This window comes from Camelus ferus, chromosome 7 (assembly GCF_009834535.1).
Source record: "Camelus ferus isolate YT-003-E chromosome 7, BCGSAC_Cfer_1.0, whole genome shotgun sequence".
In the NCBI taxonomy this organism is placed as follows: domain Eukaryota; kingdom Metazoa; phylum Chordata; class Mammalia; order Artiodactyla; family Camelidae; genus Camelus; species Camelus ferus.
This window is the reverse complement of record NC_045702.1, coordinates 28,942,579-28,962,934: the sequence shown is the minus strand read 5'-3', so window position 1 is coordinate 28,962,934 and position 20,356 is coordinate 28,942,579. Positions and strand designations below refer to the sequence as shown.

The 20,356-nt window shown below is 40.9% G+C and overlaps 1 protein-coding gene, 1 long non-coding RNA gene and 1 pseudogene across 9 annotated transcripts in view; 2 read left to right on the top strand and 1 right to left on the bottom strand.

Annotated features, from left to right (window-relative positions):
• CTTNBP2 (cortactin binding protein 2) overlaps window positions 1-20,356 on the bottom strand; it is a 376,872-nt gene that overhangs the window by 3,589 nt on the left and 352,927 nt on the right. For 7 of the 8 annotated variants that reach the window (XM_032483616.1, XM_032483615.1, XM_032483617.1 and 4 more), the window contains 8 exons: window positions 13,274-13,426; window positions 12,909-13,096; window positions 9,429-9,607; window positions 7,031-7,230; window positions 6,515-6,697; window positions 3,414-3,477; window positions 2,195-2,327; window positions 1,175-1,276 (listed from right to left, as the gene is read on the bottom strand). In XM_032483616.1, coding sequence (XP_032339507.1) covers window positions 1,175-1,276; window positions 2,195-2,327; window positions 3,414-3,477; window positions 6,515-6,697; window positions 7,031-7,230; window positions 9,429-9,607; window positions 12,909-13,096; window positions 13,274-13,426 — 1,202 coding nt within the window. Of the gene's footprint in view, window positions 1-1,174; window positions 1,277-2,194; window positions 2,406-3,413; window positions 3,478-6,514; window positions 6,698-7,030; window positions 7,231-9,428; window positions 9,608-12,908; window positions 13,097-13,273; window positions 13,427-20,356 lie in introns of those variants that run through there. The other variant, XM_032483620.1, reaches the window with a different exon arrangement.
• Window positions 2,954-16,756, top strand: LOC116664872. The gene is made up of 3 exons (XR_004321368.1): window positions 2,954-3,179; window positions 16,663-16,665; window positions 16,745-16,756. It is a non-coding gene; the product is annotated as an uncharacterized LOC116664872 (long non-coding RNA).
• Window positions 11,132-11,229, top strand: LOC116665159 (annotated as a pseudogene).

The window sequence follows — 20,356 nt, the reverse complement described above, 5'->3', positions numbered from 1 at the left end:
TACCAGAAAGTGACTGGGCCAGTGGAGACAGGGCGGCTTAGGGCTCCTCTTCCCACTGACTGTCCTACGAGGAATCCTAAAGCAGATTCCTGGAGGCTTAAGGAAAGTATTCTCCAGCCCGAATTCTCACTAGAGACCCCAGGTCACCTCCTTAGTCATCCTCCCTTACCTGCTCTGCAAGTTATGCTTTTACTGTGCTTCTAAACTGTTCCCACTTGGGAAAAAGCAAAGCAGACACTCTAGAGAGTGAGCCAGGGAGGTCGTGCTCTTCTTCACCAACGGTCAAGTTATATATTTCTTACATGGGACCACAGCCTCGTCACTGTTCCCCCTGACACCCACAGCCCCACAGTTTCACATGTAACTCATCAGGGCTGAAACCCAGTGAAGCAGTGAGAGGGCAGGGGAGCTGAGGAGGAGGAATAATTCAGAGGTCTCACCACACTCATTTGAGAATCTGCCCTCTGTGCTCCCCCACACAGGGTTGTGTCCGCTGCCATCGGAGGGGACGAGAACAGGATGTGAACCACGACTGACATGGCTTGGTGAGCAAACCACACATTATTAAACGCCTCTTGCAAAATGTGCAGCCTCACAAAATCACTGCTGGGTAAGGAGCAGTTTTACTGTTTCCGTTCACCAGGAGGATCAGGCTGGGCCATCTCTTGGCATTTATTAACAAATCTTTTAAATTATTTCAAGAGGTTAATGAACTCTGTAGGAATCTGGGCTCCTCTATCTGACATTCCGATTTGTTTTTAAAGGAAAGACTCTCACTGAAACATCATGCGTGATATAGCAAGTTAAAGCAAGCCAGAAATGAGACTGTGTGTAGAAGACCTTTAGGTTATCACTTGGCCCTTGCTGTAAATTAACTCCAATTTTCCAAAATAGTTCTCAGATGAAAATCAATGTTTCCTTTTAAAGTAGAACAAAGAAGACAGAAGTTACATTAGTTCTAGTTTTGGCATAAAGTAATGAAACCAAATTTTGGCATCAAATAGAAGGGGGAAAAAAAAGTAATGCTTTTTCTATGTGATTCTTTCAAGCTATTACCCCAACAGCGATCTTTCTAACCTTGATTACTTAATGAACACTTGCTTAAAAGTAACCTGGTGATGCACATTTGTGAAGTCAATTCTTTGTCCCATTCTGGAGGGAGAGGGGCACTTACCTTTTGTGACACTGGCATTCTTGAATTATTAACAGTTGCTGAAAATACAGGATTGTTTCCTGAACTATCAAACCTCCTCAAGTCATCCCTGGAATCTGCAATCTGGAAAATACACAGTTTATCGAGTTGTGTTTTCAGTTACACTGTGACATATTCAAGGTAAGACAAAGTCACTGTGGAAGGCCAGAAGTGTGATCCTTCTGTTGTCTGTCTGAAGTTCTACCGAACAGACCCTCAAATCCTATACTGTATACGTGAAGCCTTCATGGGAAACTAACAGCAAATGCGTAAGAAATAGTCTAAGAAAAAAGATAACCACCAACGTTTTGCGAATTTTATATTCTTATTTTTCCAGTGGCTAAGTAAGGAATTCAATTCTACTTAGTCCTAAATATAAAAGGGGAGTCTTTCAGTGGAACCTGTACAAGTTATAACTACCTTCCTTCTCCCTTTGAAGTAAAAGGCATTTATCAAGGAAGTTAGGTCAGCGTTGCTGCAGATAGCAGAGCGCCAGAACAGGCTGAGCTCGCTGCTGTAATAATGCTTTGAGACTGTGGGCCATTGATGTCCATATTTGGATCTCACATTTCATAGTTTAAAGACTCTGACTCAACAAATTATACAGGCCACTCATTTTTCTTATTTGTTAAGGAGAGTTGTTGCTTTATCCAGAACACAAGTCTGCTGTAATGTTCTCTTACAGATAGATGACTTATAGGCCAAAGTTAGAATATGGAAAGGAAAAGGATGTGTTGGTGTAACTCTTGGTAAGACGATTAACATATGCAATTTTAACTTCAAGGTTTTCAGACTAGCTGTGCTAAGTAGGGCTTTCGTCTTGTATAAATGATATTTTGGAAGGAAGTGCTATTCTAAGCAAGGTAAGGGGTGTTTTGATTTGGAGCATTAACTATAAGGAATTACTATCAGGGAGTGAATGTTATGATGTGGCTCCAAGAAGTCTCTGCTGCTGGGTGGAGCCAGTGTCCTCCCTGATGTGCCCTGATGTGTCCTGCTTACCTTGCTTATATCAGATTCAGATTTGCTGGAACACATGCTCTGAAGTTCCTTCACAAGGTCTGCTTCATCGTCTGAACCCAGAGATAGTCTTTGATCCAAATTCAACGTCAGTGATAGATCATTCTCTAAAGACCTACCACACAGTTCAGAAAAGAGTTTTTCAAATGGAGAGCAACAGTCCAATTCCCAATATGGAACCTAGACACCACAGCTTTTTTGGGGGATTTGGTGGAGGGTAGGAAGAAAAAATTTAATATCCTTTAAAGGCATTCATAAGCGTCATTTAAGGCAACAACCCACTCCCATTGGATTTTGTAACTCCCACTCAAAATTCTCTATAGGATAAAATTATATTACACAAAGAAATCCACGTTGTCTTGTAACATTCCAGTCTCCATACACTTCCCTTTTCTTCTGTCTCCAAGGCTAAGACACTGAACACTCTGGTGTAGGGGGCAGTGGGATAGTGGAGAAAATATGAATCTACCACTTAGCACTATGGCCTGGGTCAGATTTCTTTTTTGGACTCAACACCTCAGCTCCTGGGCTCCCTTACCTTAACAAATTCCTTATACTGCATCATAGAGTTAGCACAAAAAATTATATAGGTTGTTGACTACAGCAGATCTAACAGTGGGCCTGGCAGAAACAAGCACGTGAGACATTCCTTTACCTCCCTTCACCCTCTCCCCTTCTGTAATTCTGGCCACAGGAGCTTAAACGTTACCTGCCAAGTGAGAGGGCACACAATTTACTCAACCACACGGGGGACCTATTTACAAATATTTTAGCTTAACCAATTTGGAGCTATACTCAATTCCCTAGGAGCAACATAAGAGAATAAGTAGTGCTATGTTTGTGTAACTCTTACCATTAAAAAAAAAATGATAGCATTTAAAGCCTGTTTAAAAGTTCACAAATGCAGGGTTTTACCCTATCTTTGCAAATGCATTAAGAAGAATAATCAAATTTGATACAAAATGAAGTCAATGATATTTCTAACCTTTTAACAAACTAAAAGCAAACTAGGCTATTATTGTTCTATTAAGCTTAAGGAACTTTTTTTCTTTAGATTTCATTCATTTGTTAGATTTCAGTTTAATACTAGCAGTTGAATGACCTCTATGCTTTTTAAGAAATTATATTAACAGCATAAATGGTGCACAAACTACTAAGAATGTATTGTTTGTCACGAGTTAAATCTGCAAGGTAAACTTACTTTTGTTTTGACAGAGAAGCATTCCTGTTACAATTCAGCTGTAATATAGTCTTATTTTTGATACCTGTTTAAAGAAAAATTGTAAGCATTTTAAAAGAATGTCCCTGCGCATTTTTTAATGAAGTACAGTCAGTTTACAGTGTTGTATCAGTTTCTTAGTACAGAGTAATTGTTTTTGGATTAAATCCATCTCTTAAGACACTGTGGAAAGGTCAGGGAATGACGACCTCATGTATATTTATAACTAAAGTCAGTACAACTCATACCGCCTGAGGTTGAATCCGGGAATCCTGAACTCTGCTTTCATCAATGGACCCTATTCTTCCTGGTCCATTCCCCATGCCCTTAGGCCTTTGTTCTCAGAGTACCTAAAAAGGAGTTAATACCTGCCTTTTGAGATGGTAATTTCCCTTTCTCTACTTTTTCTAACACTACTGACTATAGGTTAAGCAGAGCTTTTGATGTGAGGGCCCCATGATGTATTACAGTGCAGGTGGCGTTAATAGTGTAGAAATTTAACTTTGTCAAAGTAGAAACAGTATACAAAAAGTCACACCATTAAGAAATACTGCATATCATACCAGTATTTCAAACTGCAGATTTCATTAAAAAAAACCCCAAGAAACAGAATAGGAAATAATATCAGACTATAATGCCTGCAGTAAACGTATCAATTTGTGTGTAACTAGTCATGCTTTCAATTATTTCTCACTGTGGGTTATAGTCAGAGTACGAGAAAGCCACTTCCAAATCAAGATGTCTGTTTCTGTAATACAGTCTGCATTTGCTTCTGAGTGAATTCTAAAATTGTATGAATGGTGCTAGCACAGATTATCTCTAAAGAATGATTCTGAAATTTCCTGACCAAAGGCAGATCATCAGAGAATCTCTGTACTAGTTTCGTCATCGATACTTCTGTCATCATTGTCCGAAAGCATAAACCAGCAGTTTTGCCCTAATTACCAGATGATAAGCGCACAGGCTTGGGCCCTGTGCTCCAGAAGCCTGTGACCTGCATCTCTGTAATTTAGGTCAGCAAAGAGGCGGTGTCTTTACCACATTCCATGAGCTTCCACAGTGGTCTGCAGGGACGGCACCTTTTGCATTTCCTATTCTGGTATTTTTTTAAACAATGATTTTAAAAAACCAAAATTCAACCCAAGCCTTGTTGTAATGACTTTGTATCAAATGTAATTGTTGGAAAAATTACTATTCTAAAAAATACCTAGAGGCATGTCCATCTTGGTTCTTAACCAGTGGTTTATTCACCTTAACACAGAGATTTATAAAATTCGTTGGCCAGTGTTTAAGTCATTGTAAACCTATAGTTGCACACAATTTCATTCATCTTTCAAGTAAGTTTTCATACTTCCAAGAATATCCGATATATCCAGTAGTTCTAAAACTAATTACTGAACATATAAATGAATTTAAAATCTTAATATTTTGCATAATAGTCTGCCAAGTTAGACTTATTTCCGTAATATTAAGTTCATATTCATTTAATGGGTTTTGTTTGTCAACTCTGAAGTATACTGACAAAGCTTATTGTTTAGGTAATTACTTAGCTCAGGAAAGAGGCTGATCCTGAACCCTCAAAAAATTCTAACGCCCTTGGAAATGCTACAGTGAAGAGCCTGCATGGTGTGCAGGTATGACTGCCATGGGTTGTTCCATGTGCCGCAGGATTAGAGGGGCACAGATGGAAGAAAACAGCATTGGACTTGCAAGACACAAAAACACGGATTACAGAACCCCGTGGTTGTAGAGGGCATTTGGAGCAGGCAGCCACGGGTTTCGTAGCCTCAGTTTTGGTATCTGTAAAAACAGAGGTGGTAATCCTCATCACAGAGCTCTTTTGAATACTAGCAAGGGATAGAGAGGTGGAAGGTATAATCCTCGCTACAGAAGTTCATGTAGGGGAGTCTCTTGGGGGACTGGAGTCTAATGACTTTATTCCATGAATCAAACATCATTACTTCTAACTTTAGGAAGTAATGGCAAGCTTTTGGGATCAGAATGTATCCTACTATAAATATATAACACTTATTTTACAGTGAGAGTTTATATACTTTTTTCTAGTGACTGTCTATTTAATCATTTTTTAAAAAGTGGTCACAATTTATCATCACATACTTGGGGTAATTACAAAGCTCTGGAATGTATTGATATGGTCAAAAGCCATAAATTTTTATTAAAAATCAATACAAGCTTAAATATGGAAATATATTAACAAAACAACTTTTTCTGTTATAAGAAATATAAGATTTCAGGCATCGTATCTTATTATTTAGCAACCCCTCTGCTGTAAAGTTGCCATAAAATTGCATAAAACAGACTACTTCAGGAGCCCCCTTATACCCTAAAGACCTAAAATTAATTACATATATTAGAAATCCTCAATGCATGTGAGGTTGGAACATCATTCTTCCTCAAACATGATCTTTAGGGAGGACATTTGTAATCTGTACAATTGCTGATTATCCTATTGTCAAAGCCAACACCAGAGATAAATTATTCTTTGTTAGAATGAAAACTTACACATTTCTTTTCTGTATATGATACCTATTACAGAATCTGCTCAGTGACTTACTAGAATGTCAGCTACATGAGGGGAGGGGTTTTTCTCTCCTGTTTTCACTTCTGTGTTTCCAGTGCTTAGAATAAGACTTGGGACAAGGTACATCCCATGTGTAAAAGAGCAGCATGTGAAAGACCTTAGCACACTCCTAAGCGTTTAAGGTTGGCTTAGGAATGCACTTTGGCATATTTCTTTCCTTTTATGGGTCAATTCTTATTATAGACATCCATAATTGTGTGGATCCTAAGAAAGTCAAATTAATCAAAACCAGATGATCATTAACAGGCTAAAGAAAAAATTAATTTCAGAATTCTAGTATAAAAGGTTATTTTTTCATGTAGGGTGCTCTCAGTATTTTTAAAATGTACCTACTAGATGTACTTTATTCCATGAAAATATGCATTGAAATACTCAGTTTTGTTTTGCTAAATGCATAATGATAAAAATAAAAGCACATCTGCATTCAGAAACCACCTATGGGTGCCCACATATGTGTAGGTGACATGACTGGCCCCCTTACCTTCCTCACTCAGGTCCGGCTTGTTCCAGGTGGGTGAAGAGAAACGGCCAGACTTCTTGCGAGGACTGGTGCTCACCTTTCTCCAGGCACCGCTTTCTTTCTTTTTGCTACAACTGTTGTAACTTGAAACTAGGGATAAAGGGAAACTTCCTCCTTTGAAATCAGCTGTATGCTGGTCCAGCTCTGAAACGACACAAAGGAGAGCAGTGATAATGCGGTTTCATGGAGTCAAGCAAAATCCATTTCCAGTTCCCAAAGAAATAGCCTCTTCAGAATCATGGGCCTGCTTCATACTCATTCAGAGGTTTTGTCAACCAGCAAACTTTACTTTGAAGTCTGGTAAAGGTGAGCCAGTAATTAAAAAACAGGTGAGTTCTCGAGCAATGTTGTGAAACATCCATTATGATGAGATAATTTCTCTAGTTACAAAGAGAATAGAGAGCTCCCTAAAACCTAATTCAAACAAGTCTTACATAGTGTGTGAATTTCCTCTCCTCCCAGCATGAACCCACATACCTGCTCTCTGGAGGGGACAGCCATGCAGAACAGCTTTATTAAGCAAGATGCTGAGAGCAGCTCTCACCACAGCCTGCTGCCCTTGGCTGGGGTTTTTGGTTGTGTGCCCAAGGCCCGGCTGTCTTTTCACAGAGGCTCTGGACAGTATTGCTTCTTGAACTCGGGGTGCAATGACAGCATTCCACAGCTTAGACATCCACCTTGTGAGAGAGGGGCGGGTTCACCGTTAGGACCAGACCTCTCGTAAATCACATTATGAGGGACAGGTTTGAGGACCATGAAACAAAACCTAAGTGTTCTATGTATATCCTACGTTTCCCAGGTAGTTTTGGAGTAAGTGAAATTATCCAATACCAAAGTAGTTTGAATTTTCCTTAAAAATGCAGTTATTTCAAATGAAACTATTCACATATCTCTTTCCTTTTTCTTTATAAGATCTTGGAGATCAGGAATCAATGCTTGAGTTTTGAACAGATGAATGCACAAATAAGTATTTATTTATTGTAAGGAGGAAAGGGGATGACTTTACAGAGCTGAAGCAGTCTGGGAAAAAAAGATTGCCTGAAAGTCTGTGTCTAAACACCTTAAACTTATTTGCCATTTTCCTTAGTAAGACACATATATTGTATTTTAATATTTCTGCAGTGGGGATTCACTTTATAATCAGTGGCAAATTAAATCTGCCTACCCCAAGGCGGGGGTGGGTGTCAGCGGCTACGTGTGGAGGGTTAGACCATAGAGGGGATAGTCAACCAGCCATCACCTCAGCTGGACTCTCACATTAAGAGCTGTAGCTGTGGGACTTGAGCCCAAATTTGAAGCCCTCAATGCCAATTAAGATTCTTTCAAAAAAGATGACACTTTGTTGTAGCATTAAAAAAAAAAAAAAAAAACCAGTTAATACAATTAAAGGCTGTAGCTAAAACTGCTTCTCCCAGAATGGGAAACTTGTCAAAGCTATTAGGTTATTGGCCTTTCAAGACTGTAAACACTGTTCCCCAGACATCAAGCATCTGTCTATGGTCAGCTGCTTTGTTCATGTCTAGTGATACATAATTCAGAAAAAAAAAAAAAGGTACACAATTACTCCTAAAGTTGCTAGAGGGGTAAAGATCATAAGCTTTGGCAAAAAAAATTTCTTAACTCCCATAAATGTTGGGAGACAGCTATCCACAGCATCTCTGTACCTCCTGTGTCAGCTGCTGTTCTGGACTAGCTTTTCAAGGATGTTAGTACAACAAACAGACTGGGAAAAGAGAGACACTGCCTCCTTCTGGAGCAGAGGGCAGACTTGTTTCCTGAGCAGGATAATGAAAATTTTTCCTTCCAGGACAAAAGACACATAGCTTTGCCAGCATCTCCTGTTAGAAGACAGGGTGATTCCCACCCAAGCTCGAAGTTCCACAGCTTTGGTGCAAAGCCAGCGTCCACCTGGGCCACTAGGCATCACCCTGTGGGACCGAGAAGCTGGGGGAACTGATGCACACATGAAACCTAGGCTGTGGCTGTGCTGTGAGTGGTGAAGTGCTGGCTTCTGACCCAGCGGCAGGTAAACCTGTCAGCTTACAAACAGTGTAAAAACCTCAGAGCTTCTACTTCTTGACAAAGACTGCTCCAAACGGGAAAGGCCAAAATTGGCTCCTGAGAATCTAAATCTTGAGACTCTGAAAAGGCTTAAATTTAATCATGATACTAATAAAGGGGTAATTATATGAATAAATGTATTTCTGCTTTTTAACAAGAAAATGCTGTGTATTTTTTAATATAGCACTTCTTCTTTTCCCCCAGTGAGCTATTACTAAATTGACAGTTTGTCTTACAAAAGAGAAGATACATTATTTGTAGTCCCTGCTTTCCAAAATGGATTTCTGCCCAGGATGCCAGAAAGCACAGAATCAAATCTAATAGCTAATCTCAGAACCCTAAGTAAGCTGGATGGAGAGAAGTTTTTCCTCTTCTCAATTTCCTTCTGATTTTCTATCTCATTAACCTTATTTTATACATATATATATATAGTCTGTTCTCATAAGCTGCACCAAAGGAAAACCTAGTAAGTACGTAAGTCCCAATAATAAAAGAGGAAGCTTTTCACTTCATCAACAGAATGAAGTTGTGTCTTTTTTCTTTTTGGTTATAGGATCCTTGACCGAACGTGTCACGTGGACCTCCCTCAGGAGACACTGCACAGCAAGTCGCACCCAACTCAGATAAGAGTTTTGTAAACAGAGGGAAACTGCTATCGATCTAGTCTTAGCAGAAAGTTTCCCTAGGAACTACTCAACAGACAAGTCATGGTGTCCCTGCTGATGACAGGAGCTGCCCCTGCAGCTTTCCCACTCGCTCCCAAACTGGCCTGGGCTCTACTTTACATGGGCGAAGAAGGAGAAATGACACTTACTTCACTGTTGCTTGCGCATGCCCTGGGATTACAGGACAAGACAGGAAGTACTTTGGCCCAAGAAGCGCTTCCGGTGTGCCCAGGCGGGCCAGGCACGCGTTGAGCTGGTGCCAGACAGCCAGGGCCCAGTCGACCGTCTTGCACACGGGATCGCAGGGAGAGGGCACCTGCCCTCGGAACTAGAGACACAGGGAGGAGGAAGGCAGGGGCTCAGTTTAGAACAGGGATGCTTTTCCTTTTGTTTCTATCACTCCAAAATTAAAAAGATAAAACATTTACAACTGTAAAACAAAAATGTAGCCGATTTTGATTTTACCCCCACCTGGGGTGGCTGAAGGAGGGATAGGTAACAGCACGCTCTATTACGTGTGTAAGCGTGAGCTGCAGAGACCTCTGTAGCCTGTTACATGAAATGCAAGGACGCAGATACAACAGTGCAGTAAGACACCTCGGATGAATTCTTACACATCACTTCTGGAAGAAACCAGTCTTCACACGTACAGAGAGTACCTCACAAGGTCTTGCAAACAGTAGGTGTTCAAGAAAGGATTCTGAATAAATGAATAAAGATGATATGAAATAGTTCAATAATTTGGGTAAGTGATAAGATGTACCATGGCATGGTATCTGTGGCATGTTCACCTTGTATTTTAATTTCCCTAGAATGCAAGTCAGCTAAAATGCTAACTTTGTTAAAATGTACAGAGTTCTGCTGGCATAAGGAAATTCATTTGTTTTCAAATTTTAAAATGTGTATATTTTAAGTAATACTGTATAGTACACATAGTTTAATGGGAGCAATTCTCTTTAGAATTATATTCTATAAAATAGAATCCTTTTTTGGTAGCACAGAAGGTTCATAAAAGGATGAAGATTTACTTACTATGAGGAGAAATCTCAATAATTTAGAATTATTTCACAGTTAACTGTATTTTGTAAGAAAGCGGATTCATGTAAACCTTTACCAAATAATTATGATATTAAGACTGAGGATAATATATGAATATTTGTATGTCCTACATGAAGGGGTAGAATTTGGTATAGAAAAAAAATTAAAGAGGGGCTCAGTGACTAGCAGCTCCACTAAAGTGACATCAGTGTGCTACATGAGGCTTAGGGATCTGTTAGAATTTCCCTTTTCTTCAAAAAAAGGAACAATCATATTTCTCCCACTTTCTCCAGTATTCTTCTAGCAAGAATAATGAGATCATTTGCTACAGTTAGTAAGTTGAATATTATTAACTTCCTACTAAAGAGCACAATTATTATTTTTTAAATACTAGAAGCCTGATACTGTCCTAAAAGATAAGTTTACCTGTATCCCTGTGAGGAACTGGAAGAAGAAATTGTGAACAAGTGCCAGTGTGCTTCTGAGAGCCCCAAAGATTTGGTTCTATCCTGCAGTTACAAGATTTCTAAAGTTTTGCAGGAGGCATTCATTCCCATTGTGCACTCACACCAGGAGCCCATTTTATTAACCTACCTGAGTGATTCCTGGTAAGTCAAAGCCATTACCCTTTCCCCTCCCTTCTATTCTTCACAGCACACCCCAAGTGCCTGTTCTCAAACACAACGGAGGAAAAGTGTGTAGCTTGAAGCTTGGAATTTTCCTTTCAAAATAAGTACAATCAATCCTTCTCAAAGTATGTTCACCAGAGAGCTGGAGAAGGGGAAAAGGAGGGACATTTTATCTGAAACAGTGCTGTATCTACAGAACCAAACTGGTAAACTGGTACCTTTCAGAGAAGCATGGCCCCTGCGTAAGGAAGACATGCAAATTTGTGACGCATTCTGTTTTTCTCTTAGGTAAACTAGGGACTTTGATGTGTCATGTAGGTTCCTCCTTGATAAGAAAATGTACCATTCTGGTGATAACAGGGGAAGCTATGCATGTTTGGGGAGCAAGGGGTATATCAGAAATCTCTGTACCTTCCTTTCAATTTTATTGTAAATCTAAAACTGCTCTTAAAAAGTAAAGTCTTTAAGAAAAACTGGCAATTTTGCAATTATTTATGCAATATTTTTGGCAATAAGATTTAAATATTTAAAGTGATGAAGTTAACGGAAATCTCTGTAATTAGGAAAGCTGCAGACCTGTGACTGTCTTTTCCTTACCTTCCCTCCTACTGGTTGAGGTTGTACATTATACGTGCTTTGGTCAAAAGCATGTATTTATGACCAGGCAACTGACTTTAGCAGAGCTTGGGGCAGAAGACTTCTGATTAAATTAGAAATTTCAGAAACTAATTCAAATCCCTAGTGGCAGGCAGGCACTGTTCACAAAATCACTGAAGGGGTTCCCACCCGACTCTTCTCCCTCAGCCTGCCTCCCCTGCCCCACCCCACATGTGCACGTACAGTCACATGCTCTCACACAACAGACACAGAGTTTTGTTCAGGAATTTGGTGGAGCACTTTGCTCTTGGGAAGGTCATTGTAGCCATGGTATGGGGTGGAGGGGTGGGCATGAAAGTATTCTAGTTAATGAGCCATTAAGGGCAAGTGTTAGGTTTCTGGGAGTTTCAGAAAAAGCTGCTTTCCTCCCCAATAAGGAGGAGATGGAGGATGCTGAGCTTCCTCTCTGCACAGCATCCTGCTTCCTGCTGGGGGTCCAGGGGCGGGGGGCACATATGTGTGAGGGTGTGGTACCCGAAGCCCTGCAGACATCCTGCACTCCTGAACGGCGGTCAAGAGACTCACCCAGATCTGAGCTCCTGCCATCATGGAGGTGTGAATGGACGGCAGCAACACCTTCCAGAAGACGTCTGGTTATGTAAGGAGAGAAGCCTCTCTTTGTGAAGAGGCTAGCAGTGGGGTGTTGGGATACAGCTTAAAATACTGTGCTGACACAATGAAGATCCTGTCCTCCAAGTGTGGCCCACTGTGCAGGATTACACGATAAAACCCTGCTAAATCGAGCTCTTTTACTTCAGATCTATCCTGACACTGGGCTACTGGCCTCATTTAAGAATATTAAATTAAACAGTAATGTACTAACTTTGGTCGGCACTAATTAATTTTGTTATTTGGTAGAATATAGAATATTTTGTTATTCTGAAAAAATCACTAACAGTGATGATTACTCTTGAAAATGTGTCAACAGAGAGTTCTGATTTTTTCATGTGACTTCTTAACATTTACGACAGCACAGTGTAACAGTCAAATATTGAGACTAGCTCGAGGGGGTGGACAGTGAAGGCTCCAAGCAAGCAGTAGCTCTTCCTTCAGAAGAGTGATTGATTTTCTAATCTAGTTTCCCACAGCATTTAAAACTTGGAGAGACTCCTTGAGAACAATGAATATTTGCTTTTTTTTTTTTTAGGACTTAATACAGTCCAGAAGCTACTGTGGATATTGTGCATGTTAGCTTATTTAACCCTTGACTGCTGCGGACCACACGTAAGCAGCAGAGCCCAGGCCCAGGCTGCCTGACACTCAAGGCCCCTCTCCTGGCAGCAGCCTGTGCCCGTGGGCTGTTACCTTGTTCACAACTTTCTTTCTCAGGAACCTCTGCAGCAGCCCGTGCATGGGCTCCCCGTCCCACCGCAGCTGAACCCAGCGGAAATGCTGCTGCACCAGCAAGTCGGAGCCCTGGAGGCAGGCCTTGGCGATGGTTCCCATCAGAAAGCAGTTCTCGTGAAAGTAGTAACATTCGGATGTTCCGTTTCCTAAAACAAACCAAGAGCAACGCTCCAACCTTGGCAAGCCGTATCAGGGGACAAATCCAAATGCACGTACGTAAAGGAAAGAAGACCAGGAAGCCTAACGTGCACTCCGGGGAACAGAAAGATTGGAAGGATCCCGAAGAAGCTTGCTTCTCAGCGAGCCCTCTCCGCTATCTTTACCTTTCTGGAAAGTACAGGGGCTCTCAGTGCTGCGATTTTCCAGAGGTCCCAAAAAGTCCCCCAGCAACTCGGACAATGAAGATTTTTCCAAATTCTCTAAGATGATGATGATTTTCTTGTTAGCAGGGGATTGTTTCACTGGGATCAGACATGCTGCGGTCAAAAAAGAAATTCGGTGATTAAAGGTTTTGCAAAAACCTATATAAACTGGCAAAAAGTTAAGTGTGCAAAGATGTGACACAATGGGAATGCTCTTAAATTGCTGCGGGAGTATAAAGATTCTGGAAAACAGTTTGGCATTACTGAATACAGGTGAAGACAGACACAGACACACACACACAGACACACACACACACACAAATGGTCCAACACCAGTTCCTTAACAAATCCCAAATGGAATCAACCCAAATGTCCACCAACAACAGGAGTGTATTCATACAACAGATATGAAAGGGAACAAATCGCAACTACAAGTAACCACGTGGAGGACTGTTACAAATGATATATTAAGAAACAACCACTCAGCCATAAAAAAGAATAAAATAATGCCATTTGCAGCAACATGGATGGACCTGGAGATCATCATTCTAAGTAAAGTACGCCAGAAAGAGAAAGAAATATGCCATATGAAATCACTCATGTGGAATCTTAAAAACAAAAACAAAAACAAAAAACGACGAATGAACTTATTTACAAAACAGAAACAGACTCACAGACATAGAAAACAAACTTACGGCTACCGGCAGAGGGGAAGAAGGGATAAATTGGGAATCCTAGATTTGCAGATTCTAACTAATACATATAAAATAGATAACAAGTTTATACTGTAGAGCACAGGGAACTATATTCAATATCTTGTAGTAACTTATGATGAAAAAGAATATGAAAACGAATATATGTATGTTCATGTGTGACTGAAGCACTGTACACCAGAAATTGACACGATACAATCTGGACTATACTTCAGGTGAAAAAATACATATATAAAGAAATCACACAAGGATACATACAATATAATTGGAACATTTAAAATTCAAACAAGGGCAACACTAAACATATAATTCAGGGATTCATAGATAGTAGTAATACTTTTCTAAAAAGCAAAGAAAATGGTTACTACAAAAAGAGAGACTAGTGGACACCTCTAGAAGGAAGGGTTTGTGAACGGGGTGGGGCACATGGCTACACTCTGGAAGCTGGGGATGTTCTATTTCGTGACCTGGTCGGTGGTTAAATCGTTATTTTAAGTTATTCACTGATCTGTAAATATAGGTAGTATGTATTTTATAGATGGATATTTCACAATACAGAAAGCCAAAATCCTTAAGTGACCTTTAAATGACACATATATAAAGTATTCATAAAATTATGGAGATAGGACCTCAGAGACAAGCAGAACTCTCCTTTCATTTTACAGATCTCTGAAAGGTTACAGTGATCTAAGGTTTCAGAAACAGTGGTTAAGGAAGGACTACAGTCTGGGACTTCTGATTCTTATTTTAGGGGTCCTCACACTAAAGACACGGGGGCTGAACTACGTGAACTACCCAAATGAAAGATGGAAAGTAAATGGAAGATTATTATATGTAGAAGACAAATAAGTCAGTGGACAAAATGTAACTGAAACAGTGTCTGGCACCTGCTAAGCACTCAAATGCCATTAAAATTGTAGTTAAAATATATGTAATTCTTCCTATATACCAATGAATAAAAATATTAAAATCAGTTTTTAATGTTTTAGAAGATTCTAAAATGCCCTAGTGATAGCTAAATTAACCTTGAAAAAAGATCAATTTAAGATACTTGAGAGTAGTTCTGTCAAGGCTTCCACTTTTCACAAACACTTCTGATAGCGTATCATACTCCCTTTCCGCCTCCTTGTTGCTATAGACACAAATGCATTTTCACTTTCAAAAGTGCTCCCTGAGCACTGTAAATGAATCTCTTCTGAAGCTTTAAAAACTAGAAGAGTAGAAACAATAACCACCACGTCTCAATTTAGCTGTACCTGGGGGGGGTGGGAGGGCTGGGTCCTCTTCAACACAGCGATCGAGTCAATAGTGCTAAAATCCTACGCTTCTCAGGTTCAAATGTTATTCCAGAGATATGGAAGTCTGAGAAACCTATGGATACTTTAAAAACAACAATGATAAGCTAATCTTTTACACCCAGTGATAAAAAAAAAATAGGCCAGGCTGAATGGTCGATGTGTCTGCTTCTCTGTAACTAAGGCCTGCAGGTCTCCAGCTTTTCCCTGCCGTGTGCTCAGTGTCTGACTAGCTCCAGTAGCCCTGCAGCTGCTGAGTCCAGAGACAACGTGTCTGCAGGAACAAGGAACTACATCTCAACAGACATCTTCCAGTGCCTCCTTGCTGGATGTACCATGCTAAGCTCCATGGCACGCTGGAGGTGACCAATTCTAACTGGGGGTGTGTGGCATTTTAAACTGGACCTATAAAAGGAAGGGCATCTTGACAGACAGGTCAGAAGAGGGCTTTCTAGGTTTAAGAAATGGCACAGGCAGGACAGAAATAGACTCACAGAGAGAGAATACAGACTTGTGGTTACCAGGGGGGTGGAGGGTGGGAAGGGATAGACTGGGATTTCAAAATTGTAGAATAGATAAACAAGATTACACTGTATAGCACAGGGAAATATACACAAAATGTTATGATAACTCACAGAGAAAAAAATGTGACAATGAGTGTGTATATGTCCATGAATGACTGAAAAATTGTGCTGAACACTGGAATTTGACACAACATTGTAAAATAATTATAAATCAATAAAAAATGTTAAAAAAAAAAATGGCACAGGCAGAAGAACGGAGGCTGGGCAGGGCTCAGGCCTAGAGGGGACGGGGGCCTCAAACCAAGGTCAGAATAGTTGCAAGAGGGGCATGTGGGTGAGCTCAAGGCCGATACAGGCCTCAGGCAGGGCTGGTTGGGAGCTCGGGGCACAGAAATGGAATCAGCGGAACAGAATCCAGGAGGCCCATCTGTCGGCAGCCAGGGGGCAGGCTACACGTTACGATCACTGATGATCCACCCCCAGGGGCTCTGATTTAACTGGTCCGTGCTGGGCCCAGGGTGTTGGCATTTTATGAGCAGCCAGGGTGAGACTTGCTGATATGAAGTCTCAGAATCCAGAATGTCAAGTCGGGAGGGAGAAACTACCAGCTCTAGGAAGGGGTGAAAGTCTTTAAGGAGGGGGATAAACATGATGTAAATCCTGCTTTGAGATCTCATGTTGTTGTTTAGAACTGACAGGAGAGGAAAGAAAACCAGGAAAACACACCTCCAGGCTCTTACTGCTGAGGTGAGGACACGAGGGGGCAGGAGCCGCATCCAGGGCCAAGGCACAGAACAAAAAGGTGTTCTGAGATGTAGTCGGTAACGCTCAGTGGTTGACTGTCCCAACAGAGCGGCAGAGAAGAGGTCATGCAGGTGATGGAAGCAGAGGGCACACGAGGAAGAGCACACGTGAGGCAGGGGAGACGGGGATGGGCTGTTTCAGGCCTGAGTGTTTGCTGAGTCAGGCATCTCTCCTGAGCGTCCAGCAGGGGCTGGAACAGAAGGATGGGAGCAGCAAGGGAGGATTCAGGCTGGAAATAAACTGAGTTTATAGGAATACAGGAGACACAAACTCATCCTCCTGGGTCCACAAACAAGGACTGTATTTCTTGTTAATCCCACACTGAATGGACAGCTTGTGCCCATGACAAAAGGAGGGTGGGGTGCTGTTCATGACTGTTGGGTTGTTTCCATCTCATCGTTGTTCACTTTGATCTTCCCTGAGAGACTGATCAAAGGCCAAATAGACTGGGTTTCTTTGCCAAAAAGCTTGGTCTTCAACACTGCTGGCCTCGTATTTTTCAGTAACATCTATTCCTCTATAGGACCACTTAAGTTCAACATCCTGAAGCAAGTTTGTCCGAAGGTAGATTTCATTTTAGTTCAGAAATAGCATGTGTCTAGTTCAGGTTAACATAGTTTTAGTTCTAATATATTAACCAACCACAGAAGCAGAAACTTATTACACCTTCGGGCTTGAAGGATTTATCAGCCCCTGATCAGGGTTCGTGTAGGCATAAGACGGCCACCCACTCCACGCCACAGCTGGAGATTCCTTTTGGCCAGTTGCTGGAAAGCTGTTCAGATTCCCTTTGCCCTGTGATAATTCAAAGCCCTATTTATTAAACAAATCTGCTCTTTTTGTCCTTCTTTCTTCCAACTTTATAGGCTATGTCCGTCCTGCTCCTCTCCAGAGGCTGGTCATCTTAGTCAGACCCCCCTTGGGTAGGCTCAGGGCTATTGCCCAGTGTTGCACACCATTGTATTAACAGTTCTGGATTTTTGAATGATGGCCATTCTGACTGGTGTGAGGTGATACCTCATTGTAGATTTGATTTGCATTTCTCTGATAATTAGTGATATGGAGCATGTTTTCATGTGCCTATTGATCATTTGTATGTCTTCCTTGGAGAATTGCTTGTTTAGGTCTTTTGCCCATTTTTGGATTGGGTTGTTTGGTTGTTTCTTAATTAAGTCGTATGAGCTGCTTATATATTCTGGAGATCAAGCCTTTGTCGGTTTCATTTGCAAAAATTTTCTCCCATTCCGTAGGTTGTCTTTTTGTTTTACTTATGGTTTCCTTTGCTGTGCAGAAGCTTGTAAGTTTCATTAGGTCCCATTGGTTTATTCTTGCTTTTATTTCTATTGCTTGAGGATACTGTTCTAGAACATTTTTGAGATGTTTGTCAGATAATGTTTTGCCTATATTTTCTTCTAGGAGGTTTATTGTATCTTGTCTTATGGATAGCAGTTCTAGAGCAAGACTCATGGGTTTAAAAATAATTAACATTACCATGTTTACAGTTAAATCCAAACTCCTTCACATCTAACGTGACCCCCAGTCCAAAATCTCCCCTTTGGGATGGACGGCAGCACATCTTTTACGTTGTTCGCTTAAAACAAAGCTCTGCAGGGTGATGCTTTGAGTCCCGATGAGAAGCAAGGGACAAACAACCTTTAAGAGCCTTCATGAACACACGGTCTAAGGAGGAAAACTCATTTATGTAGACTTCAATTTACACAGCCTCCTCCTATTATTACAGTCATTCCATCCTTATTACTTTTGAAGTAGAAATTTCTCTCAGGAATTCTAAGTATTACTTTGAAATAGCAATTTAGTGCTTAATTTTTTTTTTTTACTACTACTGTCACATGCAATTTTAAAAAGTGTCTGTCTTGCTAACCCAATCCAATACTTTACACTGAGGTGAAATTTGACCCACTTCTAATACACATTCACATCCTCCTTAGCAAATAACGGAGCCATGTGGTGTGACTGTCTCTCACACAAGTCAATGTGAGAAGGAAGATGTTACTTTAAAATAAACACAAGATAACCCTTGCTAGCCTACATGCTATGTCACCCTTGTTGACGTGTTCTGTTCCACATTATTTTCTTCACTGGCACCATTTTAATATCCATATAAGTTTTATATTCTTAAAGCTATTTTCTTTAAAAAAATCTGCTACTCTTCCTTCTTGTATTTTTTCATTCGTACATTTTTTAAATTCCTTCTCTGTGTCTCTTTTTACTGGCTTTTTTCTGCAGAGCTGTAGACAGGAACATATACAATAATGCATGTATGATGCCCACTGGAAGATAAAAGTTCAGCTTTCTAACCCCAGCCCAATTCAAGTAGCTTAAATCTCTTTCTTTAGAGAAAATAAGGTTAAAAACCAGGAGTAAGTTTAGAATACCTCACAAATCAGTGTATCCCTCACTTGGAAGTCATGTAATTTGATCAATTTAATTTCTTGGCAAAAATGCAAGAGAATAGCTGAAAGATAATTCCCATCCCCAATATTCTAATAGTTTATGTGGAATAGCCGAGGAGACCCCTTTTCTCTCATCCAGATCTCTGTTTGCTCTATTCTCTGTCCTTTTCCATCACCCTTTGACCAAAAGAACATTCCCTGCTAGGTGCTTTCTGCACGACAAAAGAAGAGGCACCACACCGTCCACAGACCCTTCCCACTGGCTCACACGAGATTCTCTCGCACTGCTCAGAAGCCTCTGGTGCCCCCGTCTGCTCAAAGTGTACGTTCTCCATGACCTCCTCATTGCTCACCAGTCAACAGCAGCTGGTCTTACAGAGAAAATGATGGTGACAGTGGATGGAGTTTTACGAGACGAGGATGGACAGCAGCAAGGAAGAGATCTGAAGCCAGACTATAATTTAACACAACATTCAGAGACCTTCAGCGTTTGTTCTCGAGCCATCGCAGTATAATAGCAGAGAACTGTCCTGAGCAGTTTTCTTTTCTAGGGTGAGCCCTCTGGAAGCCTGTAGGGGGCCTGTGGAAGGAATGAGACTAGAGGAAATAAGAAGGGCCCCCACTGTCCCTTGAGCAAGAAATGATAGGTGGCAGGGGGACAGGAGAGCAGGAGGTGGAGACAAGATGTAGGAAGCAGTGTCAGAAGAACTCAGGGCTGAGCGGACGTGGGCGTGCAGGCAGATGAGGACCTATGATACACTCAGGAGGGCGAACTAGGGCAAATGCCTTCACAGTCTCGGCAGATGAATCTTGTGTTTGTGTCTTACTTTTGTTATTAAAAAAAGAAAGAGGATATTTGATACTTATAAATTGCTAAGCCAAATACAGAATAAAATCCTTTAATACTTGGAGATGCTACACTAATTCCTACACGAGAAAGGAGTTACAGTGGAGACTCTTGGCCTCAGTCTATAGTTTCCAAAACTTCCTTTTTCAAACTCAACTCACTGTTACCCTTATGCCCTATTATCAGCTACTGCCTTCACAACTCCTGCACACTCTAATCTTACTTCTTTCTACCTCCACCGTAAGCAAGTTCTACCTGCTGACAACTGAGTATGACCAACTCCTTTTTCTTTGCCCATGCTATCCCCTCATTCAACAAGCAATTATTGGCAGTCAGTGTACAAGGGGAAACAGAAGAATAAGCTACATTATTAGCCTTCAGGGAGCTCACAACATGTGTGTGGGCCAAAAGCCCAAGTAACACCCTCACTGCCTTGACCTAGAGCCA